The 12,889-nt window shown below is 44.1% G+C and overlaps 1 protein-coding gene across 1 annotated transcript; it reads left to right on the top strand.

Annotated features, from left to right (window-relative positions):
• The first annotated feature begins 493 nt into the window (after positions 1-493).
• LOC306789383 (quinone oxidoreductase-like) lies at positions 494-7,752 on the top strand. The gene is made up of 8 exons (XM_079285307.1): positions 494-671; positions 4,301-4,453; positions 4,571-4,734; positions 5,658-5,709; positions 6,286-6,435; positions 6,613-6,714; positions 7,322-7,417; positions 7,507-7,752. Exons 1-8 carry the CDS (start codon positions 564-566, stop codon positions 7,669-7,671), a joined length of 990 nt encoding a protein of 329 aa, XP_079141433.1. The 5' UTR covers positions 494-563; the 3' UTR covers positions 7,672-7,752.
• Positions 7,753-12,889: the final 5,137 nt, after the last annotated feature.

Here is a 12,889-nt window from a genome sequence, read left to right as displayed (position 1 = left end):
AAAGCACAGAATTTGATGGGATCATATAAATGACAAAGTTTCCAGTATTACAACCCAAAAACCAGACATCCTTTTATTTAGAGAAAGCAGTAACGATAAGAACTGTTAATTTGATAGCTGGTCTAAAGTACTTTACTTCAGGATGAGACGATATTTTGGATGTTCAAACTGTATTGATTGATTGACAGGTCTCTGCTGAGGTCCATTATCATGTTTTAGCTCAAGTGTGTTTGAATGAGGAAATATATTTTTTTATACAGTCAAAATGCTGCTTTATGCTGCAAAATGCTGGCAAATCTGAGAATTTATTTTCTCAAGATGTTAAGAAAACATGTATAACAAACTGGAGGTGCAGGCAGGGAGGGTGTACCAGAAGAAGTCTATTCAATTACATTATTCTAATTCATCCTTTTTAAATCTTGCAAATGTAGTACACTCCTGTCCAGGTGGCGGCGCTGCTGCGCTTATAACCAGATCTGTAAACTGCAGAAAGCTGCACGCATCTCGTCTCGGAAGTTTGGAGTCTCCGTTGAAAGTTCGTCCTGCCGTCGTTGTGTGCGGACATGTCGGGCTGCAGGCTGATGAGAGCCGTCAGAGTGAGTGAGTTCGGAGCTCCGTCGGTGCTCAGACTCTGCTCGGATGTGCCTGTCCCACAGCCTGGACACAGACAGGTGAGACGGAGGCTGACTGGATCAACACCACACAGTCTGCTGGTGGAAGTTCAGCCACAGTAGAAAACAACAACTGCAATAACCGCCCTTATTGCGTAAGAGCAGTTTCGGGAAGCTTACTTTCGAAATGGCTCACAGACTTCGATTTATAACAGCTTCAAATGTAATAAGCAATGTAACTATTTTAACAACTTAATTATAATAATGTAAGTGTAACTTACTACGTTTGGTTAATTTTATAATGCATGTTTCCCCCTACTGAAAACAGTAGGCTACTCAACTCTGATTACTGTCAAACTCTAATTCTTTCAATGTAACTTGAATTAAGGTGAAAACCAAGCAAAAGAATGAATGTTATATTCTGCATATAATCTTTTTACTGAATGGAATATATTTGGATGTAACCCATTTGCAATAGGGTTTGGTACCGAAAACCGGTGCCGGTATGGTACCGGTTCCTATACGACCGGTATCTACCGGACCGAAATGCAACGCAGATTTCGGTGCTTCCTTTCGGTGCCTGAGCCGATTGAAATACTTTTTTTACACTACTCTGATGACTCCGTCCTAGGTTAGCTCGTCCTAGGCCTCTGCTCCTCACTCATAATATTATTACAACCGGGCGAGCCGTGCGCGCTTAGAAACAAACCCCTCCATCATTCTGACGAAGCTTTGGCCATGATTTATTGAAAAAACAAAGAACGAGATCTGTCATATGGCTGGCAGGCTACTGACTTCCTCCATCGACATCCGGGTACTTTGTGCTGCCGCTCATAAGCACAACAACACAGGCACGCGAAACCTTCTTCTTCTTCTTCTTCTTTGAGGTGTAGTGGAGGTTGGCAAACGACGAATTGGAGCATTACCGCCACCAACTGGTAAAATTAAATTAAATTAGTCAGGACAGGTGTTGTATTTTGCTCATATTTCTGCAAAAGAATTGCTGAAGTCTGAAGCTGTAGTGTGTGTACAGAGTGTGTGTGTTTTGTATTTATTTATATTCATTTAAGTATACTGTTAACAGTTAATATATTGTTCATAGTTTGAAGTTAAAAAGTTTGAAGCTGTAGTTTGAAGCCAAGTGTTTTGTATTTATGTGTATTTATAGTATACTTTAAACCAGGGGTGTCCAAACTTTTTTCACTGAGGGCCACATACAGAAAAAAATAACACTTTGACAAACACGTCAGGACATCTTATTTACAGCTGGTAGCTTCGCATGTACTGCTTCCCTTTCCTGCTAGTCTGCTGTCTGATTGTGAGGTCAGGCTGATCTGATATCAGCACTGCAGTTTCTCCTCAAAGTTCTCCTCTCAAACGGGTCTTGGAGGAGTAGTGCTCGCGCTGGAGCTTGCGCCCGCCTGTAGAGACTCGTCCGGACGGGAACGCGCAGCTTGGGGCAGAACCGATTCTGCTTGTCATATTTTACACATATTACTGGGTGATTCCATATTTCAAAAACACGAATATTGACAATTTGTATAGTTTATTATTATTATTATTATTCATTTTATTTTATTTGTTGTGGCTCAAGGTGGGGCGGCGCCCTATCGCCCTCTATTGCCCAGCCGCCACGTAAGCACTGACTGAGTTCTGTCACGAGAGACGTTATCACAGACACATATTTCCCCCTTTTAGCAGAAAGGTTGGCCTTTGGAAAAGCACATTTGACTTCGGACTGCGTGGGGAAGTGCGCAACATTGAAGTTGCGTAGAGTGCCCTCGTGCTCGAATTACGTTGACAGTTTTCACAACCATGTTGATCACATCGCCGAGCTGGACTGTCTTAGCACAGAGGGCGTCTTGGTGGGTGATACGCTGCATTTTAACAGCCTCACCTCCGCTCTCTTGCGCTCGCCTTTCATAGCTGGAGCCCTATCTGTTATAACTCCACACAGCTTGTCCCATCTTGTCAATTGCATCTGACACAGCTTCAAACATGTCCTTACCTGTTGTTGTGCTCTTTAGACTCCTAAAATCAAGCAGCTCCGAATGCAGAAATGATCGTCAACTCCCCGCAAACAAATGAACAGCTGTGCGGTGTCTGTGGCATCTGTGCTCTCATCATATGCAATGGAGTAAAACGCAAAAGCACTTGCTTTATCTGACACTTGATGGTTTAGGTTAGCTGACAAGTCTTCGATTCGCCGCACAACTGTGTTTCTGGACACGCTGACGTTGTTGAATTCCTGCATTTATTCCGGGCACTTGCGACTTTAGTGAGGCGCTGTTTTATGAAGTCACCATCTGAGAAAGGTTTCCCGTGGCAATGAGTTGAGCTACCTCGTGGCTGCTATTGTGACTTTTTCTTGTGTTTTGTTTGCACGGAAAAAAATACTCTTATTGAGCTAACTGCCATTTAACTTTCTGTTCTCGCTCGGCACCAGTGTAGGACGTGTCATCATCCGGGGCTAAACGTTTCTTTGATTGCTCTTATTTTGTGGAGAAGCTGCCTTGTTCAACACAGTATCTCCACCTAGTGGTGAAACTAAGAAGTACAATACAGTCAAGCGCAAGTTTCAAGTGTGGGCCATATTACATTATATTTTTAGAAGTTGCTGCGGGCCAATTAAAAATGGACCGCGGGCCGTACTTGGCCCGCGGGCCGTAGTTTGGACACCCCTGCTTTAAACAGTTAATATATTGTTCAATTTGAAGAAAAAAGCATCGGTTCAGGCACCGTTTAGGCACCGGTATCGTTTTAAAAGTATAGTTTTAGCACCGGTATTGGAAAAAACCCAAACGATACCCATCCCTCTTTAGCAGTGGCGGGCCGTGCATTTTATGCCTGGGTCTTCTGTGCTGTCCTACTACAGTTGAACAGCTATGGTGCAGATACATGAATCTGTGCATGACGGGACGCTGTCGGGTTTCTCCAAAAGTTTTCAAAAGCACCGTAGTGTCCTGCCGTGCTATGGCGTCCTTGGGTTAGCGTAGCATAGCTCCAAACACCAAGATGCTCAGTTCAAATGAAACACATTCCCAGCCAAAATATGTGCAACGCTGTCATCTAGACAGCTGTGCAATGAGAAAATAAGCTAATTGGAAAAAAAATTATAATACATGTTGTGTATTTATGAAAAATGATTAAATTATAATATAGCTCTAACTTTGTAATTCTGTTTAGGCCAGCAGATCAGGCTTAGCTGGCCCTGACGGCCCACCACTGCCCTTTAAAACCAAGTGGTATTGTGAAGTGGATTGAACATTAAATACCAAAAATCAATCTGTAACTTGTCTTTGTGTGAAAGGTTTCTGGTGTCGGTCTGGTAGGCTGGGCTTCACCTTTTGAAAGATGAGCCATGCACATGTTTCTGTATCAATATACTTTCAAATGCATAAACACGGTCACTAATGTACATTCGTATTGGGGTGCACAGCCCACAGACTGGCAATAAAGCCAACAGAGTGCAGGTCATGAATATAAAAAAGCAATAAATATTAGATATTGTTATTTATAAGGATTAAATTGAGCTGCTGAACAATTGCAATTGAACTGAGGAAACATGCATCATCAGTTGTGCTTGGCCTTTGGATATGGATATGTCCTTTTTTTTCTCGTGTCCCCATAATTATTTTCTGCACATATATCCTTCCATCTACAGCTCGACCATGTCTCTCTCTCTGCAGGTATTGATTCGTGTCCATGCCTGCGGAGTGAACCCCATGGAAACCTACATCCGGGCTGGGACGTACCCCCTTAAGCCGCCCCTGCCATACACACCGGGCACAGACGTAGCCGGAGTGGTGGAAACTGTTGGAGAAGGAGTGACCGCAGTAAAGGTCTGAGAAAAAACACACACACAACAAAAAACAGAAGTAACGGTGGACCTCATAGTTGACCTTATCCACGGTTTCAATGCAACTACAGTAAATCCATTCCACGTGTGTGGTGTGCAGGCAGGAGACCGTGTGTTCACCATCGCCACAGAGTCCGGAGGTTATGCAGAGTACACTGTGGCAGCCGACCAGTGTGTCCACAAGCTGCCCGATGCTTTACACTTCACCCAGGGTGCAGCCATAGGGATCCCCTACTTCACCGCCTACAGGGCTCTGCTTCACAAGTAAGACCTCAGCGCTCAACCTGCATTCTTTCATTTCACTCCTTTTTTTTTTTTACTTCCATTTGTGCACTGTGATTCAGCTTTTTGAGGTGGAACCAGCTTCCACTAGAACAGGAAAATGCTGAAAATAGTCCCGAACAAATACACCTACCTGTAGTTATGTGTGTTGAAAGCATAGACTGTATATAAGAAGGGGATGACGTCTCCTGTTTGTGGACTGCATTCCTGAATCCTTGAGCATGGCATTTAGCCATTGGTTTTTTGCAACCACAAGTGACAGGAGAAGGTGGAGCTAAGAACAACCGGAAACTCATTTTTAGTCAACCAAATAGTTACAATTTCCTTTCATGATCTAAAAACACAGTGAAAGGGTTAAAGTTGTAAGACGAAAACACAGACAACTCCCAGACCGGACAACGCTCTGGTAGAGACCTGTCAATCACTGTGTAGCCCCGCCCTAAAGCATCCCCTGCTCTATGGTCTGACTCTAAATGGAGCATCATTTACTAAATGAACATCATGCTGTATTGAAGAAGACTTGAAACTAGAGATTGAGACCATAAACTCATGTTTACAATGTTTACTGAGGTAATAAATCAAGAGAGAAGTAGAGTCATTTACTCATAGACTTTATACAACCAGAGGAGTCGCCCCCTGATGGCCATTAGAGAGAATGCAGCTTTAAGACACTCCCCCAATGGCTTTTTAAAAAATGAAACGACAGCATGTATTTGTGAACCGTTCTTGAAGAGGTCTCAGGGTCGAGTGGGGAAGTCAGAGGGTATTGGCATTGTTGGTTTTAACCTTTGCAAAGGATTTGTTTACAATAAGTCAAATATACAACAACACCAGACTTACACTTTAAACAAGCCAGTCGAACAGATGTCATGACTCAAATGTGTTTTTACTGATGTGTGTTGCAGAGCCCACGCCAAAGCTGGAGAGACCGTCCTCATCCATGGAGGCAGTGGAGGGGTGACATTTTTTGTTTCTTCTTTTCTAATTATATATGTTGTCCCTAGGGTGGCGCAGTGCAAAAGAGAGGGTAAAACAGGCACAATCAGACAGTATAAACAAAATAAAGGTTTATTGGTCCGTCCCACTGGCAGTTCCTTTCACTCAAAAATCACAAATCAAAAAAAGCCCATGAATAAACATAAAGCGTCCCGGAGGAGGAAGTCGTTTCTTCACCAAAAAAGTAATCCAACCCTGCAAAGTCCTTGGTATCTGTTCCTCCATGTTCGTCCTCTCTCCTACTCCGGGCCCAACTCCTCTCGCAGTGGTGCGACCCCCTCTGCCCTTTATTCAGTTTCCCAGCCCTGCCTCAATTAGGGGCCTTAAGCACCTGCAGCTGGGTGCCTGATGAGGCAGTCTGGGAGCTGTAGTCTCTAGCCCGGTGGCCATTTTGGGTTGTGGGCACTGATCCTGGGTGAGGATGTAGCGCCCCTCCACAACCTGTCCCCTTGTGATGCCACAATGTGAATATACATTTTAAATTCAAATGGTTTACACATCCTCATTGCATGTAATTGTGTGTGCGTGTATGTTTAGGTCGGTGTGGCAGCGTGCCAGCTGTCCCGTGCTCTGGGTCTCAAGGTGTTGGGGACGGCAGGGACGCCGGAGGGACTGAAGCTGGTCCTCAACAACGGAGCTCACCTGGCCTTTAATCACAGGGAAGAGGGCTACACAGACAAAATCATGGTACACACACACACACACTCCCCAGAAACACAAGAAGGAAAGGAACTCGTCATGAACGAAGCACGTTTAAACATTTAATCACCTTTTTATTCCTTGTTTCTTAGTTCTGTCAGATGTTTCAGTGGTGGTTACAGGGATATGAACTGTGTGTGTGTGTGTGTGTGTTGTGTGTTCTAGGAAGCCACAGAGGGCAGAGGCATCGATGTGATAGTAGAGATGCTGTCAAATGTCAACCTCAGTAAAGACCTCAAGATGTTGGCCTTGGGAGGACGTGTTACGGTCAGTAAGACTCCAGTCCAGTGCTATTTATCAGTCTGAATAGCTTGGTGTGAGCTGTCTCGTAGAGACACCAAAATAATCCAGATTGATGAACAGCACTACAGGTAAGAGGGTGATTTTGGGCTGAACTGTCCCTTTTAAGAGAAGCACAAAAATGCAGAGAGATAATGCTTAAGCTAAGAGAAGGGGCGGGGTTGACCCTGTTGCAACGGATGACATCATGTCTACACTGATTGGTTCACAGTGGCAGTGACTGAGAAATGAAATATTCATCAGTATACAGGGGCAGCGAGGAACACTCTAGATCACATTTGTTCAAATTTTGACTCTGGAATCCTCTCGACTTCCTCCAACTTCTCTCGGGGAGCCGAGGAGCTACTTTTAGCGCTGCAATGCCTCGTGAATTACTCTTCGACCAAAAAGTTAGGACTGACACAGCCTTTATTTTTCCACCAGTTAGGAGCTACTTTTAGCCAGAGGGTGGTTTGTGAAAACGACCCCTAGACTTCTGTAGCTAGGCCCTACTACCCAGAGTAGAAGCTGTATCCCAGTGTAGCTCGTTCCTGTGCCTGCCTTCATACGCTCTTATCTCTCTCCTTCATTGTAGATCATTGGCTGCAGAGGCTCCATAGAGATCGACCCCAGAGACACCATGGCTAAGGAGAGCAGCATCATGGGAGTGGTCCTTTCCTTCGCTACACCGGTACGAAGCAGTGGCATCACACAAGCCGTCCTGATACAATGTTTACATAAATGTTCGTATGTTTCCTCCCTCCCTCCCTCCCCTCGCAGGAGGAGAACAAGGAGAGTGCGGCGCTGTTCTACGCGGGGATGGAAGCTGGTTGGCTGCGTCCAGTGGTCGGCTCCCAGTATCCGCTCACCGAGGCTGCCCAGGCCCACCATGATATCATTGAGTGTCCTGGGGCTGCTGGGAAGAGAGTCCTGGTCGTGGGATGATGTGATCATAGCACAGGTTTTGGCTGTTAATAATAAGGAAAAAAGTCAAGAACGTAAATAAAATAAATTGATGAAAAAAAAGACATTTTTGGAATCATTTTGTGATCCGAATAAACAAGATTGGTATTTGGGTAAAAGGAAGTAATAGAAAGGACTAACGTTAAAAGCTCATATCTGAGAGGAGTTAAACATGACATCTGTGCCTCTCAGGTGACAGCGGTCTCTACTGAGCATGCTCCAGAGAGGGCCAGGTAACTTAAGCTAGACACACACAGTATCTGCTGCAGCGCTGTAGCAAGAGGTAAATGATGGCGCTCCTAGTTTAAGTCTCCCTACAGACGACTGTCCCCCGGGTCCTCAGATCATTCTTATGGATTAATATGGAAGTGGAGTGTACCATGTCGCCCGCAGGGGGGGACCTTTGGGTTCTGTTCAACAGGTGAGCAGTTTGTAATAGCTTTTAAATGATCCCGCACTCTGATCAGTATTTCTTTGGTTTAGGTGTATACAGTAGATGTTCATAAACTGAAGCCAGGCAGAAAGCAAACCAAGAGAACTGGTGCTCTCTCTGATGTCTTGTGGTGAATGCTAATCAGCTGTGGGTATATCTTGCTCCTTTATTGACATGTTAGTCACAGGCTTGCTGGGGATCATTCAACTAGGATGAGGTTATAGTTTGACAGAAAAATAAATACAAATAAACATTTCAATCGACTGTCTACTAGAGAAATGTCTGAAACAGCTTGTGGACCACACGGTAGTGAGACTCACTCATGAAATGGTTTGCGTGAGTCAGTAGTTTTCAACTGACACAACTGATGAGGATTTCTAAGGTCAGACATCTAGTGTAAACCAAGGCTGGATGACTTACTGCCCTGGGGCCCCAGACCCTCAGGGGCCTGAAAGGGCTTTTGTGTGGAAATTAGATTCATTGATGATACAGTTTTGTTTGATATTATGCACCACGTATGCATAATTAAACGATGGTAATCACCATCAGGTGGGTAATGCATTTTCCGTTTTTTTCAATACCTTGAATATTTCAGTTGATATCTGGCTCTTTAGCGAGATGTTTCACTTTCAAGCTGCTAACTTTCTGTCCTTTGGAGCTAACGTTAGCCAGGTAGTGTTTTTTGGCTAATTATGATTTTCTATTGAGTGTTGATGAGAACATTATACTCAGCCACACGGGTTGATTGCTAACAGGCACCAACAGGCACCGGCTGAGGGGTCCAAGCAGTCACAAGGCTCCCGGGCTTCACATGCAAAATGTCTGAGAGAAACTCCAAAGAGATTCAAAACAACTGCAAAGAGACACGAAACAACCACAAAGAAACGCAAAATGTCCACATTTGATTCAAGTGTATTTTTAAGATTCTTACTTCAAATGCTGAATTGCTGAGTACTGCAGGTTTAAGCTGTGTGTGACTTTATGTGTTGTTTTCAGCAGCGATACTTCTTGTCATTTGAGGTGAAGTTGCTCAAAGTCTGTCGGCACATAACACCATCGTGCTCTGTTCTCTGGTCGTTCATGTTCACATTCTCTCCATCCACTCTGGTTTGTGGATGTAATGCAAACATTAGCTGCTGTTGTGGAGTAGCTCGTATTTGTGCATCAGAGGACAGCTCACTAGAGGTAAGTCCATTAGGAAAAGAGCTTTAGCAGAAACATGATAGGCCTCATTCTGCTACAAAGACTGGCTGTCATCCATCAGTCAGCATCCTCTGGGGACAACCTCACCCCACTACACACACGTCCGTTCATTGCCAACACATTTATCCCGTGTGTTTGCCTAGCAACTCCGAGCAAACGCTGAACAAACGGGACAACTGAGGTTGGCAGACGTTGGTCCAAGGACACGCTGAGGTCTCTGATAGGGCTCCAGAAGGCCCCAAGCCATCTGACTTCATGTCAGTTTCATTTTAATCTTTACAAACTAAATTCACATGTTCAAATGACAGACGTCACAATCTGTTCCTGCCAATCTTTAGCCAAGACCATTTATTATCATGGCCCACGACATTTACTTTTAACAAAACATGGAACATTTAAATGTATGACCTTTAGAATAAAAATACTACTGTTGGGATTAATTGCGTTATACAAACAGTATGAAGAAAAAGACATACAGGTTTGGTTTTCTTAGGGAAAGTTGGTGATGATGATGATATTGTTTGTTGCTTTTGATCTATGAACATAAGACATGAACAGAGGGTCCTGGGGTGCTGAATTCGACACCTACCTGCATGGAGCTGAAGAGAGGTGATTATTGTGTATTTCCAAAGATGTATTGATATGTTTTCATTGGCCAATCAGATCATGACAGTGATCCAGCGGGTTAATAGAAGAGATGCTCCCTCATCACCATGTTACCTCTACTGTGACACAACATGACCAGTAAGTAATATACAAAGTGGATTTCCATCACCAGTTTCACCGCAAACAAATGAGACTGTACAGTCGGCTAAATGGGAGATAGCATTGTGTAGCAGTGACCTGCGTTGCTTGCTGTAGTTGAGAGAAGAGTTTTTAGTGAGGACAAGTGTTTCCACTTGTTCATACGTGTAACAACCATGACCGTTACATAAGGTTCTTATGTAATGGGAACGTTCCAGTAAAGAGGCCGAACCAACGGGGGCTATATCGAGTCCTCTCAGCTTTGGCTCAGTTACGAGCCAGAAAGCTAACGTTCTGCTAGCAACATTCAAAGTCAATACCATTGCGTACGGTTTTCAAACAGAAAATAAAATTGTACAGTATGTTTAGCAACATGACCAGCTAGCTATACGGCCATGGCATTTTTCACTCATCAAAGCATAATGCTAGCATAAAGCTAATGTTATGCAAGGAAGAACTTAAGTTGTTTATTTTTTTTCCCAAGATGTCGTTTTTCATAAAGTGTTTATTTGGGGAAAATGTGAATTTATTTGCAGGCATTTTCCTGATCTTGCTACTGTCAGTCATCAGAGCCCAGCGTGTGTCCCCTGTCCCATCATGCCCTGCTACCTGTGTGGTTTGCTCTGAAGATGCCCTCATCTGTCACAGACTGGTTTACATTATTGGTAACGCATACACACACACACACACACATTGTTTTATGTCATCCTGTCTTAATGATAGTAATTGTATGACATTTAAATTTCCCTTACATTGCAGTAAACTGAGAAACATTGTAGTACATTACCCATCAGACCTCATGTGCTTACAGGACTGTGCTGTATGTGTTAACTGTGTGTGTGACCAGACGCTCCAGCCACGACCCAGGCACTACTGCTAACAGAAGGCTCCATCACCACAGTCCAGCCTGCCTCACTGTCTGACCTCAGCAACGTTACAGTCATAGGTCAGTCAGTATGTGTGTCTGTGCTTTTATATAGATACTTGCACGACTGTGTACCATTTTGCCATTATTCTCTTTAGGAAGAGAAGAGCAGATAGTGACTAAATTAAATACATAGTGGCTTTAAATTGTTGCATTTATGAACTATAGGTATGTCTGTCAATCTTCCAGGTCTGAGTCACAACCTTATCTCAGTGCTAGGGGAACCGTCCTTCAGAAACCTGCCGTTCCTCCACACCTTACTGCTGGACCATAACCTCCTGACCAGCCAGGCCATACAGGGGGGAGCTCTGACCAATCTAACCCGGCTAGAGGTGCTCTCCCTGGGCCACAACCTCATCAGCATGGTGGGCACCGCCTCAAGGGGAACATATATCTGGGAAGATATTTGAAACAAGACTGGTTATAGCTGGATGATGTATTTTTTAGTTAAATAATTTGGGTGATCCAGTGGATGAGACAATATTATATTGACACAGTCATAATGATTAAGTTTTACTTCTTGTACTAACAGAGAACTACATGCATCTATATATACAACTGCTGAATAAAGTCTGTGCCGTGTCGACATGATTCTCTGTTTTGATGTTCAGATCCAAGGTGGCTGGTTCAGAGGTAGCAAGGCCCTGCGGAGTCTGAAGCTGGAGGGCAACCTGCTCACCAGTTTGGACTCTGGTTCCTTCCCTCTGAATGACCTCGAAGGTCTGGAGAGTCTGGATCTGTCAGAAAACCTGATAGATCATCTGCCTAAAAGCAGGTTAGATTTGTATTGCGTTCAAACAGTGGCGGCTGGTGGAAAATGTTCTAGGTAGGGCCATCCTATCAATTTCAGCAAACATCCCAGTATGCTTTAATGCAAACTAATTAAAGTATCAAACACGCATTATTACTTGGCAGTTAAATATTTAACATTTATTCCAACACGAAAACAATCAGTAAATAACACTTATATAATATAATATAACATGTTATTGAGATGTTATAGGAGGTAAAGATCAGGAGAAGTAAACATGAAGTGTAATTATGAATACTGATGTTAAATTAAGCTATGATGAGTTTTCACTGTGAATTTAACATCTCTATTACATGTTGATGCCTCCATGACCAAGTTAAGCAGATGAGACTGAGGACAACTATGTAGAATAAAAGATGTTCACTTTGTCTAATATGTAGCTTGACAGAGTTCTCCATGTGTGTCCTGGTGTTCTCATGTCTCCTTACCTCCTCATCCCTCACTCCCTACCCTGGTGTTCTCATGTTTCCTTACCTCCTCATCCCTCACTCCCTACCCTGGTGTTCTCATGTTTCCTTACCTCCTCATCCCTCACTCCCTACCCTGGTGTTCTCATGTTTCCTTACCTCCTCATCCCTCACTCCCGTAACTGTCCGTGCTGGATCCGTCCCCGTTGTTTTAAAAAGCTAAATAAATGATTAGCATGATGTCATCCAGCTAGCCAAACCTGTCTGGTGTACAGCTAGTACAGAAGCTTCGCATGTACTGCTTCCCTTTCCCGCGAGTCTGCTGTCTGATTGTGAGGTCAGGCTGATCTGATATCAGCTCTTTGGCTGCAGAATCTCCTCAAAGTTCTCCTCTCAAACGGGGGTTGGAGGAGGAGTGCTCGCGCTGGCGCGGGCGCCTGTAGAGACTTCTCCTGACGAGAACGCGCAGCGAGGGGGGCCTGATCGTTCTGGCCCACACTGAATCTATTTGAGGGCGCTGATTGGCTAAATTGTATGTCACTCATTTATATCTTGAATCAGCAATTGGCTAAACTGCTTCATAGACCCGCCTCTTTTGGGCCAAAACGATCAGGCCCCCCAGCTGCGCGTTCTCAGAGTGTCGTGCACACAGACAGAGAGCACGAGCAGAGAGCAGA

The sequence above is a fragment of the Melanostigma gelatinosum genome, assembly GCF_949748355.1.
Source record: "Melanostigma gelatinosum genome assembly, chromosome: 15".
NCBI classification, from domain to species: domain Eukaryota; kingdom Metazoa; phylum Chordata; class Actinopteri; order Perciformes; family Zoarcidae; genus Melanostigma; species Melanostigma gelatinosum.
Note: the sequence above shows the minus strand (reverse complement) of the source record. Positions and strands in the feature narration are given on the sequence as shown.